General features: G+C 43.4%; 1 protein-coding gene across 2 annotated transcripts in view; it reads left to right on the top strand.

The window, feature by feature from the left end:
• Nucleotides 1-27,852, top strand: part of ACOT7 (acyl-CoA thioesterase 7) — a 1,079,233-nt gene that overhangs the window by 711,852 nt on the left and 339,529 nt on the right. For both annotated transcript variants that reach the window (XM_086921579.1, XM_086921580.1), the window contains one exon: nucleotides 3,696-3,812. In XM_086921579.1, the coding sequence (XP_086777705.1) occupies nucleotides 3,696-3,812 (117 nt within the window). The remainder of the gene's footprint in view (nucleotides 1-3,695; nucleotides 3,813-27,852) is intronic.

Genomic DNA, 27,852 nt, shown 5'->3' with positions numbered 1-27,852 from the left:
TTTGTTTGAGCGATAATTGCTCAAAAACTATGAATGGTTTTACAGCAAGTCACAAAAAGTACTCTTTCTGCCAAATTTGGTTTTAATTTGTTCTGCAGTTTGGACTGTAACTGTGTCTAAAGCACAATGTATTTTAAATATGCCCCCATTATCACATTAAGCCCAAATGGGCATATTTCCCATTCAAAGATCATACCTTCAATTGGTAAAAAAATATATAGTTACATTTTACAAGAGAATTTTGAAAACAAAACATTGTTAGGCTTTTGCCAGACTTGGCATCTTTGGCATAGTTGCCCCTGACTTTTTGCCTCTACCTCCTGTTTTTTTTTGCTGCAGTAATGGATTTCGTTTTTGCTGGCTTAGAAGCTTTGGGAAATTTGCCACTGCTGATGAGTGTCAAAGTGCAAGTGCTCCCTGTGTAAATTGTGTTTACAATTAGTTATCCCTGATTGGCATATTTGATTTACTGGTAAGCCCCTAATCAAGTGCACTACGTGTTGCAGGGCGTGTAAATCAAATGCTACTGGTGGGCCTGCAGCACTGATTGTGCCACCCACATTAGTAGCCCTGAAAAGGTATCTCAGACCTGCCACTGCAGTGTCTGTGCTCAGTTGTTAACTGCCATGTCAACCTGGCTAGTGCACCCACTTGCCAGGCCCTAACCTTCCCTTTCCTACATTTAAGGCACTCCTACGGTAGGCCCAAGATACCCCCCTGGGCAGGGTGTATTGTATGTGAAAGGTACGATATGTACTGCTGCGTGTGACGTGTTCTAATAGTGAAATGATGCCAATTTCGTTATTCACTATTGAAAGGCTATCTGTCCCATAGGATATAATGGGAAATACTTTGTAACATCCTACAAGTATACCTGTCCTTTGGAACAAGATAGAGAAATAAAGTTTGGGCTCTCTGAACTCAGAATTTAATAACACATCTTTTAGTAAAGATGGTCTCTATATTGTGTGTTTGAAAATGCCATTTTTAGAAAGTGGGCATTTTCTTGTTTAGCCATCCTGTGTGCCTCTGCATGTTTGGGTATTGACTGTCTGGTTTTGGAGTGATAGGGGCTGGGGATGTGCATTCACTGTAGACCGCCACTGGGGGGGTTGAGGTATGCCTGGCCCTTCCTGGATGACTCAGAGGTGAGCTGAATAGACCTTGGGGGAATTTAGAATAGTGGGAGGAGATTTCCTTGTACCTGAATAGATCCTGTCTCTTTTGCACAATGCTGTCTCCACCCATTGTGGTTATACTGCACCAGAACTGTTTTGGACTGTACTCAGAGACCCTTGCACAAAGGGAACAAAGTCATTCTGGGGTATAAGTTTTAGACCTAAAACCTCAGATCTTTAGATCACTTCTGGACTCAAGAGAAGAGCTGATGAGCTGTAAGGAGGAGTACAGCCCCTTTGCTGTGTGGGCTTGGCCTGCAGTTCCTGTTTCTGCCAAGGAGAGGACAAAGACTGGAACTTTGCTGTGAACCTGCTTGAAAAAGATCTCCAAGGTCCTGTGTGTGCTGGCCTCCTGTTCCGAAGTCCCAGGGACACAACAACTTCACCTCCAGCTCCCCTGAGCTCCGCTACTGAGAAATCTGATCTGCCAGGAAGTGCCTGTTTCAGTTCTGGGCCTCTCGATGTTGTGCTTGCTGCTGGGAGCTGGAAGCAGCCTAAAGAACTGAAGAAATCGATGCGTTGCTCTTCTTCCAGCTGTTTTTCCGACGCAGCACTGCTGTGCAAGAGGAAATCTCCATGCATCACTGCCCTGCTGCCAAACCGACGCAGCACCTGTCACCACTGTAAGAACTGACGCATTGAGGGATCGTAGCTGAAGAACCTGGCACAGCGCTGTTCGCCACTGCCACATCGATCGCCGACGCATCCCGGATTACCACATATAGCACCTGTGCGGCAGGTTTTCCCGACACATCACCCGTGGACCAGAATCGTCTTGGAGTCAACGATTCACTTCCCCCTACAGACTGGATTTGATGCATCACTTCTTCTGCGTGCAGCAGAACTGTGGCATTGCCTCCCCAAGGTCTCGGGAACTGAACCATCTCTTTGTCTCTCGACGCTTCCCATCTCTGCGGCTGTTTGGCCTTGGGAATTTTGACGCATCTACAGATACTTTGTGAGAAATCATTCATCCATAGTTTTCTGTGGACCAAGTTGTTTGAAACCTTTTAAAATTAATATTCTTATTACTTGTATGTTGGATTTTTGTTGTTTGGTCTTGTTAAGTTTAGATAAAGATACTTTATTTTTCTACACTCATGTGGTGTCATCACTGTAATACTGTGTCTTTTGAGTACAAATAGTTTACACATTGTCTTTGGGATAACTATGTCTGCTCGTGCCAAGCTACCCAGGGGGTGAGCAGGGGTTATCTAAAGTTTGTATTTCCCTTACCCTGACTAGAAGCAAGGGTCCCTATTTGGACAAAGGCACCTAACTCTGCCAACTGGAGACCCCTATTTCTAACAGCCTACACTTCACATATTGAGCCACAGTTTGCATAGTTTGCATGTACTGTCACCCATTGCACATAATCAGTTATATCAAAGAAAACATTATAGATAAAAAGAAACTTAGTGATAGATGTTACATTAATGCATGTCCCTAGTGTTAAATGGAAGGGTAGGGCAGGGAGCCCAAGGCCGATCTCAAATGGTCCTTCACTCTCCTCCCTAAATAGATAGTCCTAAAATGTAATTTGCCAATGCAATGCCAAGATGGTCTGAGTTTTAAGCCACACCAAATTTGACTTTGAAGGCAGAGGTGTGCAAATGAGTAGAAGGTAGAAATCGCCAGTACCCACCCACAACTAATACTAAAGTGTAGGTTGAAGCAGGTCCTATATCCACAACAAGCCAGGAGAGAGACATCTGGTAAAAACAAAAGCAGGATCCCTCAGCACTAGAAAATGAATTCATAAGAAATGTTTGGGCTCTGATTTTCTACATTCAACAGTTTGACCTGCTACAGTGAAAATAGCTTTCAAGGCCCTGTTACCTTAAGGGCATGGTATATGTCGCTCTTAAATACCATGCACCCTACCTTGAGGGCACCAAAGCCTAAATAGTGGTGACTTACTAATATTTAAAATGGAGGTTTTCCCTTGTTAAAAAGAGTTATTTGAACAAGTTGCACTGCAGGTTTTACACTCTAGCAGTCAACCTACAATGCTAGGCCTGAAGCCATGTTTTCTTTGTCATACTAGTGGTTGGCACAGTAAGTGCTGCAGTCCGAAGATGGCATTTGTTTCCTAAAGCTTTGTCATACTTTGAAGTAATTTGCTGTAATACACTGAAGATCACCTTCCTGTTCTTTGCCTTTGAAGACCTCCTCACCCCTCCTGTACTGCTCATCATAAGTGTATGCACTATAATTCCATAAAAGCATCATGAGCCACAACCTTCCTATAATAAAACAGAATGTTTTGGTGTGATTTCCTTTATGAATGCAATGATTAAAAAAATAAATGCAATCGAAAACTGAATTGCAAATGTAAACGTGATACCGCATTTTGCCGCTGAACAGGAAATGCGTAAAATAGGCCTGTGGTTTAATTATCCTTGCTCCTTCGAACTGTGAGGCAGGAGGATAAATGTAAAATTAAATGATTAAATGATACAATTATGTTTTTGTACTTATACTAGGTGAATAATCTGTAACTCGTTTATCTTGCAGGTGTTACTATGAAACTAATGGATGAAGTGGCAGGAATTGTAGCTGTACGTCATTGCAAGACTAACATTGTTACAGCATCAGTAGATGCTATCAACTTTCATCGCAAGATCAAGAAAGGTATGGCAGTTCTTGAGGCTAGCACAGGGTGTCCAATGTTGTCCCGGAAATCCTCATACAGTCCACATAAGATTAACATTAATGTAATTATTGATTGGAAATCATTTTGTTCATGAGTGGTTATTCTGTGAATGGAGCTTGTATCTTTCCCTCCTGGAACTACATTGGACACCCTGCGCTAAGCAAGAAGTTAAATATGTCAAGACCTGTGTAATTTTGATATTTCATATGTTCTTTCTCTGCTCACAGTTGATTCCTTTATGTGCACCTATAATATAATACTCGAATGTGAATTATCATAACCAAAAGCAACGTGACACATTAATGCTTATATACATTTAAACAGTAATGACAGAAAAATAAAGCTGTTTTATGCTACCCTTTTAATTTTCAGATTTAATCGTTTAAGGTAAATTCACATTTTCACATGGTCTTCCCAGGTGTTTTTGTGTTTTGCTTATGTGGGCCTGGATTTACTCGCATATTTTGAGTCTAGGTACTGAGAGATTACTAAACAGCTTCCAGTGCATTTGTTCTGACCCCTAATACATGGTAGCATGGTTAATTCCTGTTGACAGATATAACCATGAAATGAGGCTGCTGTAATACAGCACAGAAAGTGGGCCAGTGGCACAAACATCAGATATCACACTTGGGCTGAAGTGGAGCTTTAACAGCACCCACATGAATGACTTTAAAAGCATGGTTTTTAGGTCGAGCCAAGCGGCATCGCGCATGCACTGCTCACTCTGATAGGCATGCTGTATTAGGGTATGCACTGGCAGCCCCGCCCACTCTCCGCCCATATTTGTCATTAGCTTTGTGTCATTGTCCTTCTTAAATGGTGGCTTCTGATTCCTAAATGGGCTTGTTAGTTCCGCCTTGGTACCGCCTTGTCTCCATTTGTTACGGCCCATAACGACTGGACCTTTTACTTGGCTTATTACAAGTCCTGCTTTATCTACGGTGTGAGCACTATTTGTGTCATTGGCACTGATGGGGACAATGGCGGCTGCTTTTTTGGAAATTTGCATAATGATCGCGGCGCCCTTTTTAGGGACACCACGATCATTTTCAATTGGAATTTTATTTATCGTTCATGTTGAGCGCGGCGTCCACTTCTGGGACACCACACTCTGTTTGTTTATTTTCTTTTTCACTTTAAAGCTGAGTGTGGCACCGCTTCAAGGTCACCACGCTCAGTTTCTTTCTTTATTTTTTAACTTTAACACTCAGCTCGGCACCTGCTTCAATGACACCGCGCTCAGTGTTTAAGTTTAAAAAAAAAAAGAAACCGAGCCTGGTGTCCTTGAAGCGGTGCAGTGCTCAGTTTTAAAGTTAAACAAACATTTGCAATGCAATAGGTCTCGCATTTATGCAAGTTTAAACTATTGGCATTGTCATTTAAAATGCCAGTAGCTTAAGATCGATTAAATGCAAGACCTATTGCGTTGCACATGCTTGTTAAGACTGCAGTAGCCACAAACCACACCCGGTACATGCCAAAGCAATCCATTTTGGACATGTGGATCAGCCTACCTTGATATTAACTAAGTCAACAACACAAAGAACCTTGGCACTCCTCCCCTCCTAAGTGCATATTGTGTCAAAGAGAAGAAATTGCCTATATTGGGATTGGCATGTCCCTTTAGTGGCAAGATCAACTTTGCTACTTCCCTGCAATCAAAACTTAAATCCGCTCTTGGACTTGAAAGTTTCATCATAAGTGATGATTTTAAAGCGTTTAATCAAAGACCCCCATCTCAGACTGAAGCCTTGGCTATCATTAAACCAATTATACTAGTCTCCCATTTCTCCAGTAAGCAAATTATTCCCCCAGCCCCCCTGATTAGATGTGAAATGCATCTGGGAAGAACAAATGACCTTGGCTTGCATGCAGATCTTTGGCAGCAGTGCTGAGGTAAGTTAAATATAGAGTATTCACCCTTAGCTATCTTGTGATGTGATTGGAGTGGAGTGGACAGGGACATCATATGGTTCCACCAGGGGCTGCAGGAATTCTGAAATGAACATGTTTACAGGATCTAGGGATTTAGTATGAGGCTTGCCTTTGATGGTGGCTTGCTCACAGCTAAGTTGTCTCCTGTCACCTTAAGAGATGGCGTGGGACCAAATTGAGTCTGGCTTCATTTTGGTAGGACAGGCCTGGGTGCAGAAAATGAGCTCCAATCATTGGCCATGATATCCTGTTGTTGTGTAATACCCAGAACATGGTTTTATGGGACTATTTATAGTACAATTGCAGAAGTACTAAAGCGAAAGCTGGTTTATCTTTGGAGACTTTCTTGTAAAAGAGTTGGGACACATCATTTATCACAGGCAAATGACTACTATAAGAAAGCCTACGGCTACCAGAATATTAGCATACAGCGAGACTTGAAGAAATCAGAGGAGGATTAACCCACTTTCTGCATCTGCCTGAGAAAGAGAGTGGGGGTCTGGTCTGGGTCATCCTTTACCCAAGAACAGGACTTACTTTTCAAGCGTCAGACCAATCAGTCTGTTGATGCTTTCGTAATGCATACAGACTATCACTGACTTTTATATCTTCATTGTTTCTAGGACCTATTTTTAGGTGAGATCTATTGTTGCCGACTTGCATTGCGAAGGGGGACAGGACATGTGCACGTGTATGGCAAGACCAGAGATGTGCACGTGTACGGCTCGTGGGGTTATCACAACGCCTTCTCGCACCATACATGTGCACATCTCACGGTGCCCGGGCAGGCCATGTGCACGCTCACGGAGTCTCTTTCAGACAGCCGATGTGCACGCACATGGCGTGTCCTTCAGCGTGTGCCTTACAGACATCACCGGGGCTCAGCAAGTAGACAAAATTGCCCCCATGATGGAGCAGCCCGCTCTCTGGAGGGTCCGCTAAGAGAAAGGGTGCTGGCAATGCACCCAGCCAAGCCCTCACTCACCGGCTGGTTCAGGACTCTGGCGTCTCTCCTCGGTCTGCAGGTTCCCTGTCCATCTCCTTAGCACGCCGCTGGGCTCTCCTCCCACTCTGGACCCCCGTCTTGCCTCTGGTGCCATGCAGTCTGCCTCGCTCTACCCCCGGTCCCTCTGATGGTGCAGGGACTTCAGCATTGAGCCTGCAGGGTTCCGGACATCCGCTCCGGCGGTTCCTTCCTGTTTCTTTGTCAGGCCCCGCCCATGTTCCAACGAAGTCTGCCTGACTTCCGGTTTCGCCGCCATTTTAACTGAAGGCAAGGAGTGCACCCTGCAATGTCACCTCCTTTGTACAGCTTGTTAATTCTGGGCAGCATCCTAAGCGGGGACCGGAGGCCAGCAAACAACATCCCCCTCCTCTTCCTCATCCTGCCCGGAACCCAAACCCAGCACCCCTCCCCTCACCCCGAGACTGTTACCAAGGAGACAGCAGACATCCGGAGAACGGCAACCAAGAGACAGACAGACACCCCCATACGGTATCCAAGGAGATAGTCAGTGTAAGAAACAGACTAGGGAGAGGCCGCCAGGTGCTCGAGGACTGCCTCGGTGACAGACGCGACCCTCCCTCACTCTTGCACTGAGCGCCCACGGAACCTGAAGCAGCCATGGGGACACCCGAGTCCTTCACCCCCTGCACTACACTCCTCCTCTTGCTCCTGCTCTTCGCCCTGCTCCATGGGGGGCTCTGCAACAAAGGTGCGTCGCGGGAGCGTGCAATGCGTGCGCCTCCACGTGGGTGTGTCTGTATGTGCAGCTATATATAACATATGTCATAGGAGCACTCAGTATATATTATCTGTGCATGCTATATCACATATTACATCACTCATGACATGGTCAGTGACATCACTCATGACATCACTGATAACATCTCAAATGACATCACTGATGGCATCATCCAGTGAATGTGTGTCTTTCTGAAAAATAAATATTTTTTATATATGTATATCTAAAGGTCGACGGAAGAATAAATGGGTAAATAAGTGTCTAAATGGATTTTTTTGTGTAAAATTGATTGTATATCTAACTTATTAAGTGTATCTTAGTGAATACATGTATTAACAAATCTGTATCAGTGTATCACTTTGTGAATAAGTGGCTGCATGGGTTGGTGAGTAGCTACATGAGTGTGTATATGGGTTATTAGTTTGTTTTTTGAGTATCAGTATGAGTGTCTGTATGGTTCGGTGGGGGATATTACTTAGCGTATAGATGCATGAATGAGTGACTCACTGTTTGTATGTTTTTTTAAAACAGCATGTGTGCAGGACTGTATGGGTGGATAAGTGTGTGTATGGGTGTGTTAGTGAGTGAATGACTGTCTCACTAGTGTCTTTATGAGTAAGTACATATGTTTTAAACTATTATATGTGAGTATTGATGTATATAAGTGAGTATATGTGAGAGTGAGAGTGAGAGATTGGATGAGTTCCTGTATAATAAGTATGTGTTTCTATAAGTGATTGTTTAAGAGAGTAAGTATGTGTACGTTTTCTGTAGAAGTAAGTGTAGTGGTGTGTGTATAGAGGCATATGCATGTAAATGGATGTTTGAGTATGTGTGTGAGTAACTCTATGGATGAGTATCGGTGTGTAACAGGATGTATAGGTGTATGAGTACAAATGAGTGAGTACACGTATGAGTGACTATATAGAACTGTTGGGGAATGAGTGGATGTGTATGTAGATTTTGGAATTACTGAATACGTTGTTGTAACTGGTATTAGTAGCTCCATTGTTTTGAAAATGTTACTTTCTATTTTTGAACGTGTGTATCAAAGGTGATATTACGCTGAGAGGAGGTCTACCACTCTTTCACAAGGATGATGTCATCAGTGATGTCATTTCAGATGTCATCAGTGATGTCATGAGTGATGTCACTGACCATATCATGAGTGATGTAATATGTGATGTCATCAGCAGTGCATTGCAGGCGCGCAAGTTATAGTTAGCTGAACTAACTATAACGGGGGAATTTCAATGGTTTTGTATGAGTGAAATATCCAGCTAACTATAACATGTGTGAAACCTATGGTTTTTTCAGTGAATTTCTAAGGTTTTTTAAATGCTAATTCCTAACTATAACGTGGCTGAAACCTATGTTTTTTTCAGTGAATTTCTAAGGTTTTTTAAATGCTAATTCCTAACTATAACGTGGCTGAAACCTATGTTTTTTTCAGTGAATTCTAAGGTTTTTTAAATGCTAATTCCTAACTATAACGTGGCTGAAACCTATGGTTTTTTCAGTAAATTTCTAAGGTTTTTTAAATGCTAATTCCTAACTATAACGTGGCTGAAACCTATGGTTTTTTCAGTGAATTTCAAAGGTTTTGTAAATGATAATTTTTAAATGTATTAATTGTTATATTTGTTATACTGATTTACTATATTGTTTTAAAGTATTTATTTTTAGATATTTTATTTTTTAAATTACATTACATATTTTTAATAGAAATAGAAAAAAATGTTTTTAAAAATATTGAAATTGTAATATTTTTTATTTTTATTTTATATTTTTTTAATTTATATATATTTTATATAGCAGGCAATGATATCCTATGGAAGGAAATTTAAGTTACTGGTAAGTACGGTTAAAATTACTTTTCAGGAACAGTAGTGAGCTGAAAGATGCAGCACTGAGGTCTCTCCTGATAACAGCTGAGTAAACTGCAATTCGTAGTTCGACTGATTTTAGAGGAATTTTTTAAAGTTCCAAAACTCCACACTTAGAAGAATTTCCAAGTGAAACCAGTCAATGTTAGCCTATTGAAGGAAATTCAAGTTACTGTAAGTATGGTTAGAATTACTTTTCAGAATATGTAGTGGGCTGAAAGATGCAGTACTGAGGTCTCTCCTGATAACAGGTGAGTAAATCGGAATTCGTAGTTTGGCTGATTTTAGAGGAATTTTTTCAAGTTCCAAAACTCCACACTTAGAAGAATTTCCAAGTGAAACCAGTCAATGTTAGCCTATAAAAGGAAATTCAAATTACTGTAAGTATGGTTAGAATTACTTTACAGGATCAGTAGTGGGCTGAAAGATGCAGCACTGAGGTCTCTCCTGATAATAGGTGAGTAAATCGGAATTGGTATTTCGGCTGATTTTTGAGGAATTTTTTTAAGTTCCAAAACTCCACACTTAGAAGAATTTCCAAGTGAAACTAGTCAATGTTAGCCTATGGAAGGAAATTCAAGTTACTGTAAATATGGTTAGAATTACTATTCAGGATCAGTAGTGGGCTGAAAGATGCAGCAATGAGGTCTCTCCTGATCACAGGTGAGTAAATCGGAATTCATAGTCCGGCTGATTTTAGAGGAATATTTGTACGTTTCAAAAATAGACACTTAGAAACTTTTCTGGTGAAAACCACACAATCGATTCCTATGGAAGGAAATACAAGTTACTGGTAAGTACGCTTAATTTACTTTTCAGGGTCCGTACTGGGCTCAAAGATGCAGCACTGACGTCTCTCGTGATAACAGGTGAGTAAATCGGAATTCGTAGTTCGGCTAATTTTAGAGGAATATTTTGCTCAATATGAAGGAAGGGGGCGGGGCCTTAGGTGACATGTGTGCAAACACGCCCTGTGGCGCGTTTTAGGTTGGGGAATTAATTCCTCTTCAATCCTGAGGTCCCCTGTGAGCCAACTAGCCCACCAGGTACCTCCAGTATGCGCCAGGGAGCTGCGTTGCAGAGAGGTGTTCAGATGGCACGCCCCCTTTTTACAACACTCTGCAAAGCAACTCCGTGGCACTTACTGGAGGTACCTGTTGGACTAGTTGGCCCCTAGGGGACCTCTGGATTGAAGAGGAAGTAATTCCCCAACTTAAAACGCGCCTCAGGGCATGTTTGCACACATATCACCTCAAGCACCACCCCCCACCTTCACCACTGTGCAAACGCGCCCCGTAGGGCATTCTAAGTAGGGGGATTAAGTCCCCTTGCATACTGGGGGTCCATGGGGGTCAACTAGCCCACCAGGAACCTCCAGTATGCGCCAGGGGGCTGTGTTGCAGAGAGGAGAAAAAGGGGCGTGGCCTCATTACACCTCTCTGCAATGCATCCCCCTGGAGCGTTTGAAGAGGGGGAACTAATTCCCCTTGCCTACTAGGGGTCCCTGGGGGCCAACTAGCCCACCAGGAACCTCCAGTATGTGCCAGGGGGCTGCGTTGCAGAGAGGTGTAATGAGGCCACACCTCCTGTGGCCACTTTTGGCCCCGGGGACTCCCGGGGCCGGCCATTTTTTAAATTATTTTTGGGGGGAGGGCCACTTCCGGCCCCAGGGACCCAATCCCCCGGGCACTGGCCCTCCTCGTTGGTGGCCCTGGGGGGGTCTCTAAGCCCCCCACTGTCCCTGCCGGCTCCCTGCATCCTGCGGGAGCCAGAATTTCTTTCCAGCATTGCTTTTCTGCTTGGGGAGCAGATAACATGCTGCTCCCCATGCAGAAAAGCAATCCGCTTTGATTTTTGAAAGAGAGAGCAGGTTTCCTGCTCTCTCTTTCAAAAACCATAGCAAACAGCAGTGTCCCGTGGGTAGGCCCCCCGGGACACTGCAGGAGCCGGCCCTGGGGGGTGGCGGTCCCCAGGGCCATCAAGGGCTCCAGGAGTGCGGCCCCCCTCCCAACAGTTAAAAGCCCCGGGGGTGGTGGTCCCCGGGGCTGGGGGAGGGGGGCTTGAGCCTCACCATACAGGTTTTTTTTTTTTAAAGAAGCCCTGGGGGGGGGGGGGGGGGGGGGGTCACGGTCCCTGGGGTTGCGGGGGGGGGCCGTGAGCCCCCCAGCATACTTTTCATGGAAGCCCAGGGGGTGCTGGTCCCCGGCGCTGGGGGGGGCCTCAGAGACCCCCCACCCTATTAAAATAAGCCCCGAGGGGTGGCGGTTCCCGGGGCTGGGTGGCCCTTCTGGGCCCCCCTTAGAAAGAATCAATTGCCCCCTGGGATTCAGCCCCCCCCCCGGGGGGCTAAAAAAAAAAACAATATGCAAAAAAAAATTTTATCGGCAGGGTACGCATACCTACGCGTATCCCACGATTTTTCATAAAAATATATATTTTTTGGGGGCCTTGGCGTCAGGAAGTTTCTACCCTGCCCCCTTATCACATTTTTCTTGTTTCTTTTTCTGTTTTCTTGTGCCTCGGTTCTACCGAGGCACAAGATGGCTGCCAACACTTCCTGGTTTGGAGTGTTGACAGGCAGTTTACAGCCAATTAGCATGCAGCTCGTGCTCGTAATGGTACGCGTACTTTCCTTGGACTTTACGCGTACGGTACAACTTCGCAAATATATCTATGATTTTACTTTTGATTTTCTAAATCAATCAATCAATCAGAGTACTTGTAAAGCGCGCTACTTACCCGTGATGGTCCCAAGGCGCTGAGGGGAGAGGGGGGTGCTGCTACTGCTCGAAGAGCCAGGTCTTGAGGAGTCTTTTGAAGATGAGTATGTCTTGGGTCTGCCGTATGTGGGTAGGGAGGGTGTTCCAGGTCTTAGCAGCGAGGTAGGAGAAGGATCTGCTGCCGGAGGTCGTTCGATGGATGCGGGGGACAGCGGCGAGGACGAGGCTGGCAGAGCGGAGCTGGCGGGTGGGGTTGTGGAAGCTGAGTCTGCTGTTCAGGTAGGCTGGTCCGGCGTTGTGGAGTGCTTTGTATACGTGGGTGAGGAGCTTGAAGGTGATCCTCTTGTAGACGGGGAGCCAGTGTAGGTCTCTCAGGTGGGGGGGTGATGTGGCTGCGGCGGGGGACGTTGACAATCAGTAAGACGGAGGTGTTTTGGATGCGTTGTAGTCGTCATAGGTGTTTGGCTGAGGAACTACTGAACGGATTTACACCATTTAACAAAAAGCGTAATCTGCGAACCAAACTCTACCTTTTTGACAAATTTGGTGTAATTCCGTTCAGCAGTTCGGGCTGTAGCCTCACTTAAAGGTCCCTATGGTAAATTGCATGGGGAAAACACGGTTTGGGACCTCCCTTTTTTTCGCGGCCCCCACTTGAGAAATCACCCCGAAACTTTCAAGGAAGGAGCGGAGCGGAGCAGGCCATCTTCTTTGAGAATTTTGCGAAGATTCGTCGACCAGCGCTAAAATTATTCCAAACAGAATATTTGTGTGTGTATATATATATATATATATATATATATATATATAGATATATATATAGATATATATATAGATATATAGATATATAGATATATAGATATATATATATATGTATCTCCCAAGCATCACTGCATTCCGCGATCCTCAGCCTCGCAACGCTGGTGCCGTGGGTGGCCGCAGTTGCCACACTATATTCTTTTCGCAATTCCCCAATCACCTCCACATTCGGTTTGAAAGGAAAAAACGGCACACCAGGTAGGTCCAGGCACAATTAACTTTTAATGTGCACTCTCCAAACAAAGACGACGCGTTTCGGTGTGAAGCCTTCATCAAGTGGCCACCATTTTGACACAGTGTGTATTTAAGTCCTTCCTTCAAGCAATAAACATAAAAAACATACGATCGTTTTTACCCATATGAATCAAACCATACACATTACAATTTCATATCATTGCAAGGTATCACAAAATTCATTGAGGAGGAATATAATTAGTCACACTGTTTAACACAATTAATTTACTCAATGCGCATTAAATAATAAAGTTTTCCCAATGCCTGTCAGTAACAGCTAGGACTTCTGGGCAATGTAGTTTTCGTGACAAAAACTTTTTTATCAGTAAGGTTTTAAATAAATCCACTCGGCACATCATCCCTATAGCAGAGTAGCGCTAGTGGGATATGTCAATTCAGCATAATACTTCGCATTATTAACCTGTTGAGAAAATCACAAGGTACACATTGTCGTGCAACAATCAATTGATGGATTTAAACACTGAGGAGTCATTAGTACATGCTCCTAATCGGTATGAATCGTAATGAACTCATAACCTTATACAGGACATTGCCGAATGACATCTAATACACATTAATGATAAGGTACAGCAGAATTCCGCTAATGTGTTGTCACATTAATATTTTACGTATAACATCAGGAGCTTCCTTGCCCGCCTAGATAGGGACATATTCTTGCGCTTCTATTTGGCGGCCCTTTGCTATGGGAGTGCATACAGTATCGTGATATGTGAATGGGTGAGGGGAATAAAGTGAGAAAGTGCCTATTTGTTCCAATAATGAAAATGTGCACAAATAATAATAACAAGAAATAATAAGTGCATCCCCCGTCCAGGGGTACACCGGGTTTACGATAGAGTAATGCACCAGGATATTTTTGTGGAGCAAGCATCTTCCTGTGTGTCTCCACAATTGTGGATATAAGACACTTCCATATATGGATTATATACCCTGCATACTCCTTATAACTCATTTCCCCAGTGTGTCACTAAAAGGTATGTGATTAAAAACCTATTCCAGCACATTTGCTGAATCTATATATATATATATATATATATATATATATATATATATACACACATATAAATCATTATCAATATTTGCTGCAATGTAGCTGTGTACATGCCTGGTTATGTCTGTGTACATCTTTTTACATCAATATTCCTTGTCCTTTATCGCGAAGCGTCCACATCGAGGTGAAGGAGGCGCTGTAGTAGTGCAGTCACAGGCGGTACGAGAAGAAGGAGAAGGTGCTAGGGCCCTGCCAGTGCCTGTAGGGTTGTGGGAGAAGGAGGGGGTGGAAGGTGAGGTGGAGTGTGCGTGTTTGAGCTAGTGTTTGTTGGCATGCGCAGGCATGGGAATTCTTATGTATTTGCGTGTTGACGTGAATGTGGATTTGTGTGTCTTCATACCATGCATCATATGTCTGCATGCACATTTATAATCATGTTTTTGAAAATATATACTTTGAAAGCCGTTAGAGTGTATGGCATGTGTGAGTGTGTTTGAGTGCATGTGTACATAAACATGTATTGTAGTCTATGTAATTATTCGTCCTGATTGAAATTTTAATTACACTGGCGTAATTCGCATAATTTTTGTGAATTTTAAGTTACACATTTTGCATTAAATTCCCGAAAATATGTTGGTTGTGCAATTACTCCCACCATTTGCAGAAAAAACAAGTATTTGCAATGCAATAGGTGTCGCATTTGCGAGAGTTTGAGCTGTTGGCATTGTAAATGCCAATGCCTTTTATTTCCGTGTTGGTTTTTAAAACATAAATAAAAAGCATTACCATTTGCAATGGTGATAGCTTAAACTCTTAAAATGCTTGTTTATATTGCCTTTAAAAATTCATACTTCATCGAGCCTTTACCGTTGTGATCAAATCAACATTTGCTTCAAGATCGACAAATGGTTGGTTTACTAGTTGGTCTGCCTTTTATTAAGAGATGAAACAGCTATACATTTTTTTTAATCATTTTCCTCTTTGCTGTGTTATATTCTGTAATATCATGGTTTTCTATCCTGTAGGGGCCCTTGCGGTTCAGTTTTACCATCTGCATGTTTTCATTGTAGAAAGCCATTAAGGAATGTTAAGACAGTCTACCAACCTTCTCCAAGGACTTGTGACAAGCACCCCACCTGATTCACATGTTTCATACCTGCCATCTATGCCACAATTGTGTGTCGAGCTACCCTTTAACCTTTTTTGTTTCTGTGGTAGCATTTGCAATTCTATGAAATATGCCCATTTCAGAGGTATCTCTTTTCTCAACTGCAATAGCCTTGTCTGTGCATTGACTAGAACATATTCCGACTTGAGTGTCGCAGGTGTAAATGTATGTCACAAACCGTCCTCTTTGGGGGGTTCTGATTTTTAGAAATTCTAAGTGTGTAGGCTTTTATCTTATTATCGCTTCAAAGTTTTCCTCTAACCTTGTGCAGTATGCTCCGGAACACTTGTGCTAAGCTTGCCTTTTCACGGAGAATGTAAATGAGCCTGGCAATCCGCCAGTGGGGTTTTAATTTCTCCTTGACTGTTCTCACGTAGCTGCCTGAAGTACATGTTAATTCAGCAGGACGCTTTTTCATGGCACCGTAGAAAATAAAGACCCACTCTGAATTACTGGAGTCATAGGGATCATGTGATACTGACGTTACTGTGAATTTAAGGATGATTTCCCATTAACGTATACAAATTGCATCATTTTGCTTGCATTCATTAGATACTCCCGTGTTTGCGCACTAGTACAGGTGTTATTACAGAGCTTTGTGATGCCGGTAGTGGTTCCGGGCTTTACACCTAACAAGTTATTGCTAGTTTCTTTTTATAACGTCTGATTCCTCATTGATTTTCTTTAGAGTGGTGACCTGCATGTTGTTGTTAGTTGCTGGTTGCTTTGTTGTTTATATTAAAGGCAACCCATTTATTGTGTGGTTATTAATTCACAATTATGAGCCATTTTGAGTCTGTTTGAAACAGGCATATTGGGCTATGGCCCACTATGCAGTCCCCAGAGGTGAGCAGCTTTCCATCTGGGTTTCTTGGCTGTTGGTAGGTGGGAGATTAGCATTTTGAGGTATCACTGTAACTAGTGGCTGCTACTCCGCAATGGCAGAGGAGTCGCCCCACTCTCTGGCGCAGAGCCAGCAAAATAAAAATAAAATGATGCTCTAGCATTGTTTTATTTCTTGTTTGCCAGCTTGTGCATGGAGGGGCGGGCATGGGCGGATGGAGGAGGAGTGCTTGTCCACTCCTTAAATGCTCATGTGTGTTTGCCGGCTGTTGTAGGCCAACCAAAACACGCATGCACACTTAGGTTTCTCCAGCCCAGCTGCATTTTGCAGCTGGACTGGAGAAACCCCCACAGACTTCCTTGTCTGAACAGGATGTCTTTTCCGCCCGCTAAGACCAATCCCTGCGATGCTCTGCAGCACAAGGATCGGCTGAGAGTCTGCTCTAGGGGCTGCTGGGACCCAGGAAGAGGCCAGTAGGAGTGACGCGACGCGGGAGGCAGCCAGCGTCGTCAGGTAAGTGTTTAAAATTATTTACCGGTCCAGTGTAACACCCCGCTCCCCTCCCTCCGGTGCTCGGTCTCCCTCCCCATGCTCTCCCCACCTGCCTTACCACCCTTTGTTGGTGGCGTCCACCACTGACAGCAACTAAGTACTCCGAGAGCCTTATTTTTAAAGCCTGATGGTTTAGGGTCCCCAACTAAACAGAATTTCAGTGGATCAAATATATGGAAATCTGCAAAACAAATTGAGAAATGGGGTCATGTGGTCAAATGTGTCTTTTCTTATCTTGAAATTAGATGACCGAATACTGTAAAGGTAGGTAGGAAGCCAAAACAGTATTGCAGGCTTCAAAAATATCTTAGACCACTCAAAGCCAAAAAGAGATTATCCTAAAGTAGCATCTATTTATTGTAATTGAGAAAAAACAAGTAAACTTATGATAAAGTACATTTCTTTAAGGAAAAAGAGAACGTTTTAATGCTAAAAGTAGGAAAAGTTAGGGAAACGTATATAGTGTGTAGGGTTTATTTTACACTGGTTTGAATTGGTACTTCAAAGTATTGTCAGGTGCTCACATAAGTGAAAAAGTGCGTAATGTGACAGAGTGTGGGTGAACTTAGAACATAACATCACATTGACAACAAGATTGGAACTCCACATGAATATGTACAATGGAAGGGGTTCCTGTTGTAAGGGTCGACGGCGTTTCAATCTTTTAGTTAATTAAGATCATCTTCAGGACATATGGTGAGCAATCTGAAATCTCAAAAGGGAGTCTCTATCCATGGGGAGAGTTGAACCGTAGTCACTTAAGCGGTGTCGTCCAGCCTCATGAGTGGGGAGGCAATGTAGATTCAGGTAATGTCCGAAGTGGTGACACAGCGATGCTACTTCCAGTCAGGCAGTGGAAGTTCTAGGAGCATACAGTGATTCGAGTTGTGGTGTTGAAATTGTCTGGATCAGCGGGTAAGAAAGTAATGGGCACTCCTGGGAGCCACAGACGCATTGACTGCAGTGCGCCGCTCAGGATGGTGTTTAAATCTCCCCGTACTCCTTGACTCAGTTTCGGAACCGGCCAATCAACTTAACCTGTCACACACAAATTAAGCTGCATTGCTCGGTGCAAGCTACCAAGGGTTGAGCAGGGGACTCATTTAAAGAGGCCCTATTTAGGACCTATTACCATGTTGGTGGCCTTATTGCTGATATTAGGTGCCTACCTACCACTCCCTATAACCCACCTCCCAACAGTCTTTGATTAAACCTAACTTGGAAAGGGGAAGACTTGCACATAGGCAGCGTATAGGCTGATCTCCTTAATGGATGTGTTATCGAAAATATCTGCCCGCAGGGTACTAAGAGAGGTTGGGAAAGGCCCATGGACAATAAATTAATTCATACTGAACAGGGTTGATTTAGACCTGGCCAATCAACATTACACCATATTTACACAGTCTTACGTTTTACAACAATCAACCATTATGGGAAATATAATTGTTTGATTTGATGATTTTAAATCTGCTTTTGAGTTAGTTTATTTAAAGTTATTGTGGAATAAATGTGTGTGCAAGGTAAATGCAGGTGGTCTGCTATCAGATATTATAGCTCTTTTTACTCTGGTAATTGGACGCTGATCAGTTTTGGTCCAAAAAGAGAAAGAACAGCACAGATCCCACTTAAAGGTGGGTTTAAACTAGGATGATTTCCCACACCCCTGATGTTCTTTTTTTTTTTTGTAACTCCCTGCGACCCTTAGTATGATTAGGGGCAATTTGCTTCTTTGTGCGGATAACTTAAACCATTCATTACAAGTGGCTCAGAAAATGTAAAAAATCCGGCTTATTATGAGTTAAACTGTGAGATCTTAGAAACTATCAGGGTAATCATTAATTCGGATCCGATTACTTTGATAAATTCTTATTTTTTACCAGACTTTATATTGCTATTTTATCTGTTCTTAGTAGCCAACGTCTCTGTGTGAAAGTAAAAAATTAAATAACAATTATTATGATGTTGCCGGTAACCTCAGTTAATAGCCCCACAGAATTAAGAGGTCACTGGTAATGAGCGCCTAGGGGCTTACAGAGACAGCTTGATATTCCGAGTCAGCACTGTATTCTTAACAGGTTGGCAATAAATATTTGTTTAAAACCCAAGTGATGTATGTGGAAAGGAAAAAGTCAACCTTTGATTGACAGGTGCAAAATATTAGATAGCAAAGAGCGGCATTTTATCAGTATATTGAAGTTATTTAAATCCCATTCAAGGGGTTGGAAAAAGGGTGCTCCAAGGCATGGTAAGTCTTGGGAAGTTTGTGAACACCCACAAATATGCCAGTTTTTGTGCAAAGACTGTTTTTTCCTGTTAGTCAGTTCCAGAAAGTAGAAAAGGCATGTGCACGTGGTCGCCAATATTCTTCTTCCTACTTTTTTTGTGAATTAGGCTTACTACCCTCTGCAGGGAAAAGGTGGAAATAGCGGATTATCAGCTAAGTGTTCCAAGTCCCAATTTGTGACTTATTTGCTTCAATTTTGCTTGGGAGTGTTATTTCCACTTCATAGTCTAAAACGAACCTTGAGTCTTGTTGATTGCTATTCCTATAGGAAGGTTACAAAAGTTGTAATACATTTATGCTTCTTTATCTTTCAGTTGTAAATGAAAAAAGGCAAGTGATGCTAATATTCAAGAAAGCTCATTCAGCTTTTAATTATTTGCAATTTTATGTGATTTTGAATGACACATAGGCATGGCCATATGGATGATAGTGCCTGAATAGACGTTTATATAAGAAAACTTGTCCAGGGAAGACCCGGCATAGCCTTTTGAGTGGACTGATCCCATGAGGCAAAGGACCAAGACTGATTTGCATATGGCTTGGTCTGAACTGAGGTGGTGAAGTGAGCTAAAGAACGATGATGGATTCAATCCAGGTCTGTGACTGGGGGTGAGTGTCAGAAAAGTTTCAGCACTCCGTCCATCATCTCCTTGTGTTTGCTTTGTTCGCCCTAAGTTGGCAGGGTATGCCCAGACGTGGATCCCTTGCTCACTTTGCCACTGGATTCAAGCAAGCGTGACTGATGAGGGGTGCTATCCCGAAACTGGCCCCAAGATGCTTGATTACGGTCCAGGAAAGACCTGGCTCTGCAGTTCGGGATGGACTGTTCCCATGATGGCTAGGGCCAAGACTGATTTGCATACAGCTGTGTCTGAACTGGGGTGGCGAAGTGAGCTAAAGAACGATGATGGATCCAACCCAGATCTGTGACTGGGGGTGAGTGTCTGAAATATTTGAGCACTCCGTCCATCATCTCCTTGTGTTTGCATTTTCTAATTCTGTCATCAGGAAAAGCATTTTCCACTTGAGGAAAGCACTTCTGCTGCACCTCAACCGAAGGTTGGGGTGAACTGTTCGGCTTCCCACTCTGGAGTAATGTCCCACCAGCCCTGTGCTAGAGTAAATCTCAGACCATTTTCAGTTTTAAATGGGTTTACGGAGAGGGTCTAATGAGGGTCCTCGTTCCCAAACTTCTAAGGCAAACAACAAACTGGAACACCATTTTCCCACCACTTGAGTGGGATTTGCAAGTGAAAAAATGTTCTACAGTCGTAAAACCATTTACATCTGCCACAAATATGTTTGTGAGTTCCTGGCAGGTATACAAGAGGTACATTTGCCCATGAACGTACTGTTCTGATCGAATTTATCATTGTTAATCAGCCACAGAGAGTTTACAGAATAAGGACTGGTGGAGCTTTATTTTCCAAGCATGTTCTCATGAATGTGAACATAACGGCCAGCCTTGTGTAATCACCACATTCACATGTTTTGGAATTGTGAGTGTTTCTGTTTTTTGTAAATATATTTTTACTGAAAACTTTTCCATTTCCAATCAAACAATTTTTTTTTTTTTTTACATATAGTACAGTCACTTTATCACTTTGTCACTTTGTCTGAGATGCATATCAACAAAGAATAAAAGAAAGGAACATATAGGCAATCCTTAATTATGACCAAAAACAAAAGAAAACAACACAAAAAAGCTTTTTCCCCTAGATATTCTCCTTCCATCTCATAACAGTATCTCATATACGTTTCCCAAGAATTTTGGCTTTTCTTCCTTTCCTATCGTATATCCTTTTTTCTAAATTATATACTGCCAGTAACTTAGCCAGCCATAGATGACAATTTGGGGCTTCCTTGTCCAACCATGCAGTTGCCACACAGAGTCTTAAAACTGACATAGCCATGAACATAAAGTATTGTGAACCGCACTGCTCCTCGCCCCCCCTACCCCAAGCATAATCCATACTGGCATGAGTCTGATTTTAATTCCCAGAGTTTGATCCAAAAAAGACTCGATTGCTTTATGAAACAAACCGAGCTGAGGGCTGGTTGCAAACAAATGTATAATATCCCCCTCTAGACTATCGCACCGGGGGCAACAAATTCCTGTAGTCCCACCCCACTGCGCAATCCTAGCAGGTGTATGGTACAAAACATAAATTATTTTGTAGTGTTGGGCCTGCAGTGGTGCTGAGCAAAGTAAGGTTTTCCCATCTCAAGAGTGCTGTAGAAACATTCCTGGTCCACCTGAAGCTTATCTGCCCATTTCTTACCATATTTTTCCAAATCATCCGTCTTAGATGTGGACAACTCTGCATAGAATCTCCTAATAGAACATTCTGCCCCCCTCAATTATATCAAAAATCCTATTTTTACAAAACCCAGCAGAGCCCCCTGCTTGTTTGTAAGATAACTCTGAACTTGCAGAAACTTAAAAAGATTATTGCTTGAAATACCATACTTCCCCTGAATATCAGAAAACTGCAAAACACCAATTATCCCAACGAAATCCCCCAGTTTCCTAACCCCCCACCGCCCCCAATCTACCATAACTGAATCTGCGAAAATCTCTCTAGGAAGAGACATATTTCCGTCGATTCGAGTATAGGCACTAAACCTGCCAATCCCTAATTTTTTACAAAGGGATGCCCATATTTTATATGCTGCCATGAGTGTCTTAAATCTGGTTATTTTAAAATAACTCGGATCTGTACATTTCAAAAAGCCATTCTCTGCATTCTCCCCCATAAGTATTGCATGTAAATGTAAATGTACATGTATTTATATAGCGCAAATCACTGACCGAGGTCGGTATCTAAGCGCTTGCTTAGGGAACCCGTCCTGGTATTCCCCTGTGAGATAAACCCGGCAGGGTATCTACAAGGTGAAAGCCAGGCATCCCGCCGCGAGGGGCCGTATATATCAATTGATCCTGTCTTTATCTATGGATCTGAGGGATCTACCCCCATCAGGCCACACATATACTGAATGGATGCAGCCCAATATTATAACTTAAAATCGGGGACTGCCCATCCACCTCTATCTCTGGGGAGGGTAAAAAAACTAAGGGACCTCCAGGTCTTCCCTTGTGCCCAGATAAATTTATTAATAAGGTGTTCAATTGCAGCAAACCATTTGGCTTCAAAAATCAATGGGATTGTCCTAAATAAATAAAGAAATGTGGGCAAAATAATCATCTTCACAACATTTGTACGCCCTACCAAAGTAAGGTGTATAATGGGGATTTCTATCAAGAGCAGTCTTAGTTTTAGCCATTATGGGTTCAATATTTTGTTCTACGATCTTGTCTGGGTCTGCCAAAATATTAATCCCTAGACATACAGCTGAGTGCACTACCCGATTATCCTCACAAACCACCTGACTGTTCTTGATAATCTGTGTCTTAGGGCCATTTAGCGCATAACCCGTTATCCGACCAAAAAGAGCCGCTTCTCTTTCTACTTCCTGAATGGCACTAACCGGGGAGGGGGTCACAATTGCCACGTCGTCCGCATATGCCAACATTTTAAACACTTGGCCCCGGATCCTAATCGGAAGAATCTTGTCATTTAATTCTAATTTACGAATTAAGGGGTCCATATACACCGCAAATAACAACGGAGAACACGGACACCCTTGGCGAGTACCCCTGTTGATAGACCCTGCAGAGGTATAACCTCAATTAATTTGAAGCCGTGCTGTAAGAGCCTGATAGAGCACCTGAATTGCCGTAATAAACCCTTCACCAATGCTATACTGCGTTAAAGCTGCCCACAAGAAGTCCCTGGAGACCCGGTCAAATGCCTTTTCTGCGTCCAAAAACATAGCCGCCATAGGGTCCCCTGAGACTTCTGTGGCATCGAATAGGGTTATGACCTTGCGGACATGCTGAGCAGTTCCCCTGGAATAAAGCCATGTTGTGTAGAGCTAACTAGTTGCTCTATTCTCTTACACAACCTTAAAGCCAGTGCTTTCGAGTAGATCTTAGCGTCTGCGTTCATTAGGCTAATAGGTCTATATCCCTGGTTCCAAGGGTGCTTTCCCTTTTTGGGGAATCACAACAATATCGGCGCCTGCCCATGACCCTGGCACAGATTTTCCTACCTGGACCTGCAGGATTGTATCAAGCAAGTCCGGCTGTATTGCAGTGTGGAAGGTTTTATAAAATTCCAAAGGAATTTGATCTGTCCCCACAGCTTTAACTGAAGGGAGACTACTAAGAGCCACCAGGCTTTCTTCAAGAGTCAAAGGATCATCAAGCCCCTCCCCCCTCCCCTGTCCCCCTTTAAAACTACCCCCCGAACGCACCCCACCCCCCCTACAGGCAAATAGGTCACTCATGACCTATGTGTGACATCTTTGATTGCAGCAGTCGCAACTCACCCTCCTCCTCATTTACCTCCCTGTGCAAACTAAATCACCCCCTGTTTCCTCCCATAGAAAAAAGAAGAAAGAAAAAGGAGAGCAATATCTTAGCAATCAAAGGACTCTCCCACTCCCCCTACCCTCCTTTCTTCTCTCTTAATTCTGTAAGATACTGCTGAGCCTTGATCTCTGATAAGAAAATCCTGACATGCCCCTTAACAATGATCTTAAGCCTTGCTGGGTACAGTAGATATGCCCCATGTCCTAGGTTCTGTAGGGGTGCAATCAGTTGCCTAAGCCTCCACCTTCTCTCTACGGTAGCATGGCAAAAATCTGGACGGGCCAAAAAAGTGACCCCCTCAAACGTGCGTCTAGCCTCTGGCTTTGCCTTATCCATAATATCCTGCCTTGCAAGAAAGTTTCTAACATAGACAAGGATTGCCCGAGGTTTGACAGCGTGTGAAGCCCCATATACCTTTTTTTGAATAAGCGTGAAGCGGTGTGCTCTTTGAACTTCGCTCTCCCACCCCCAGGATGTCAATTCGGGGAATGCCCCCTTAAACAAATGAATTACGAATGACCTAACATCCTGCCCTTCAACACCCTCCGCCACCCCCAAAAGACTTATGCTACTTTGCCTTTGGCAGTTTTCAAAATCCTCCAATTTCCATTGAACGTCCTCAGTGATCTAATCTTGTGCCTCCTTAAATGTTTGCCATCTGCTGACATCATCTTCTAGCTTCCCGGTTTGCTCCTCAACGTGAGCAACCTTATCTGCCATCTCTTCATACAGTTTATTTATCTTTCACATAGATCTCTGAATTTTTTTTGCTTCTAGTTTAGCTCTTCGGCTCACTGATCTGGCATCGCTCTGCATCTGCTTCAAAGCCGTATATAACATATCCAATGAGGTGGCTTGAGGCGGGCTGCCTACTTTATCCTGAACCGGCTGAGAATCCTCTCTGATGTCCTCCTGATATAAATGTGAAGTTGCCTAATAATCCCAGTCTAGTTTCCTATTTTGTGCATCGTCTGATGGACTATGGGGGGGTTTTGATTTAGATTTTGATCTTTTTTTCTGCAGAAGGCCCCTGTGTGTCGATGGTGCCTTTTGAACTGATGAGCTTACTACAGAATCGGAATCTGAGCTGCTAGCCAAACTTCCCTCACTCGATGAGAAGGAGTCTGAATAGTCATTTAATGAAAAAAGCACTCCCCATCCGGGGTACCAAGAATCCCCCTGTCTTGAGCTGGCCCGTGAGCCTGTCCAGTGCCCCTTTCCTCACCAGACAATGCCGCGTCCCCAGAAGGAATTCCCCCCCTCAGCCCTTGACTGGTTACTGCATGTTAAATTTCCTGCGTCCCTAGCAGCCCCTCCAGCAGCACCCCCTAGGCCCTGTCTGAACATAGCATTACTGTCAAAATTCGAGCTGCTCTTACTCAAGTCTGCGGCAGTCTTGTCTTCCCCAGTGCCTTGTGTGTCCTGAAGATCCTCCGTAGCCTCCTCTGATCGAACTGCGCCGTCTCGCCTCTCGCCGGGGGTTGTCTGCTGCTCACCTTCTGTCTGTTGCCCAGCAACTGTGCTTCCAGCTTAATCCGGAAGACCTGCTTCAATGTCAGCCGCTGAATCCTCCAGCGTCCTCGTGGAAAAAGATTCCCTCAAGGTAGATTGCCACAATACAAGATCCTTGGCATCTTTGGGTTTACTTGCATCGGAGTCGCCCCTTACAGATACCGACTTCCTGGTGACTCCGTTCGCATCCTTCCCAGCGGTGCTTGGAGCGAATCCGCCGCTGGCGCCGTTACCTCACGGAGCGTCATTTTTTTCGCTGTACCTCTCCGTGACTGCATTAAGGTACCTGAGTTTGGGGCTGCTGATGCTTCCTTACTGCTTACAGTTACATGCGGCTCTTTCTAGCCCCCGAGATCCTTTTGCTGCTTGGACCCTTTAGGCGCTATTCCGCTGCTGCTTCCAAGTTGCTGCTGCTGTCGTGGAAAGACCCGGTTAGATCGGTTCACCAAAGCGGCCCTAATCCGTAAAAACCTACAGAATGGAACACACTCCCGGATCCAGGCGTTAACCAGGTAAGAGACCTCGATCATTCCAGTATTCCTGCGGGGTAAGTTTCACTTCGGGAGGAGGGAGAGCAGCCTGCGGCTACTCGCCGCAATCAGTCAGCGGCCATCTTGAAGCCCTACAATGAGTTCGGCAGTGTTCAGGAATTGTGGGTGTTTCTGAGTGTGACAACCTGTCGAAGTTTGTAAAAAGTCACAAGTACCATATGAATCGTCCTTAATAGACTATGAGAAATGAAGGGCATTTGGATTGACAGTGGTAAAAGGGGAATTGTTTTGGGTAAATAAAAACAATGTTCATTGCAAAGCAGCTACATACATACAAGGATGTGTAAACGTGTCGCGGTATGCAAACTGTGGCCCATTTTAATGTTTTTTCATATGGTCTTCTGCTGATATATCCGAAAGTGATTTCACTGTACTGATAAAAAGTGATTGACAGATTGACACATTAAAATGGGGCATTCAGAGTGTAACTTATATTAGCATTTATATTACACAAATCTACAGAAAGACATGATGAGAATGACTGACTTACGTGCATGGAATGTAGTTCATTGGCAACTGACACTCAATCTTGGTCATTGCTGGGAAATACCTACAAATGTTTTTTTTCTGTCATATGAGGTCCACGCGTAGCCATGCCAATATGAGTTGCTATGAGCAAAACTAACATTCTGAATGCAGCCCACATTTGCGCTCAATGTGATGATGGAGCTGACCGCTGCAGGTTGAAAAATCTGAAGAGCCCGTAGTCAAAGGACAAAAGAAAAGAACTAAAGGATGATACATTGCAAATTTAAGTTAATTTCACTATCAAACTACACGTGGAAGTGAAGCGTAAAAGAGTGTAAGTCGCTTTAATGAGATATTTCAGACACCAAATATAGCTTTTAGACTGGTGAATTGAGCTAAATAGAATTAACAGGATAATGGAGTGCTTGTGGAGGACAGAAAACTCTGTGGGATAATTCACAAAAGCATTTACGTTTGCAGGAAGTAGAGCTATAGGAAGGCTCTTTTACACACTCTTAAATGCCTTTTTAAATTGGCCCAAAAAGTCCAACTCACTTTTAGTAAGGACAAGAAACACCGTCATTTTTATACCTATTATCTGTAAGAGTACGTTGAAGTATTATAGAAGCAGGGCCGGTCTGGCCATAGCAGGCACTGGGCATTTTCCCAGTGGGCAGGAAGGGTGGGGGCAACTTTGAGACCATTGAGGGCCGTTTGCAGCTGTGCTGCAATATCGGCCTCCTGTACTAAAAGCAGCTGCCGTATTTTCTATGCGCAACGTTGTGTCTTCCTCTGCCCCTCTCCCCCCGTGCCGCGATCGGTCCGACTCGATAGCCAGTGCCAGTTTGCCTTCCCTTTCCAGACCTGTACAGAAATACCACTCTACATACTCAAAAATACTTTTATGACTAGGCCTAACTATATTCACTCTGTCAGATAAAAGATTTTGGCTATGATTTTGAAAAACAAAACATTAGGGTATGAATGATTTGATGTTCACATTTGTTTGAAAGACAGAAAGAGGCTACAAGGTTGAGCCAGAGAGGGAAGCTGGAGTCTACTTGGTTTAATCAGGCCGTAGACCAATGGATTAACAGTGTGGGCATGAAAATGGAATCAATATGCTGAAAACCGTGAACAGGTTTGCAAGACAGTGGAAAGTCTTGTAAAGTCCTGTGCAAGTAATAGTATTCAGTTTCCTCCTATCCTGGCTTAGCGGGCAGGGAGTGCTGTGCTACCTAAGTCAGAATGGGAAGTCTCAATTAAAGACTTGAAGATGTAGATGTATTACATAAAGTGAGAACAGAAAATGTTAGTTTAAGACAGGTCTCCAAACTGTTTTGAGATGACTGGTGTCTTAAAAATGTGAAAGATGTAGAGCAGTGGTACCGTACAAACTTAGTAAGTGGTAAATGATTGCTTGTCACAGGAACTTTAGAGGCATGTGCTGCTTGTAATTGGAAATGTATCAGCATTTGTTGACATCTCTAACACTTTAACATAAACAATAGAAAAACACAATCACACAAAATGCAATTTTACACCAATAAACCATAGCAGGGCAACACAACAAAATAATCAAATTAGAATGCAACACACCGACAGTACAATAAAACATTACATTGTAGTATTGCAGCACAAAAGCACAACACCAGAAAAAACATATTACCACAGGAACAAAATGCAACACAACAAGAAGGAACATACATTCATTACACACCATGTCCCGAAAACTGCTTTCATAATATGGTTGTAGAAGATGTTTCTACCTGGCACTCCATTACTTACCCACCGTGGGAAAGAAATAGTGACAATCACAATTGTTTTTTGTGTTCCTGACAATGGTCTAC

This window comes from Lissotriton vulgaris, chromosome 5, assembly GCF_964263255.1.
Source record: "Lissotriton vulgaris chromosome 5, aLisVul1.2, whole genome shotgun sequence".
In the NCBI taxonomy this organism is placed as follows: domain Eukaryota; kingdom Metazoa; phylum Chordata; class Amphibia; order Caudata; family Salamandridae; genus Lissotriton; species Lissotriton vulgaris.
The sequence above is the reverse complement of the archived record's forward strand: the minus strand, read 5'-3'. Positions and strand labels throughout refer to the sequence as shown.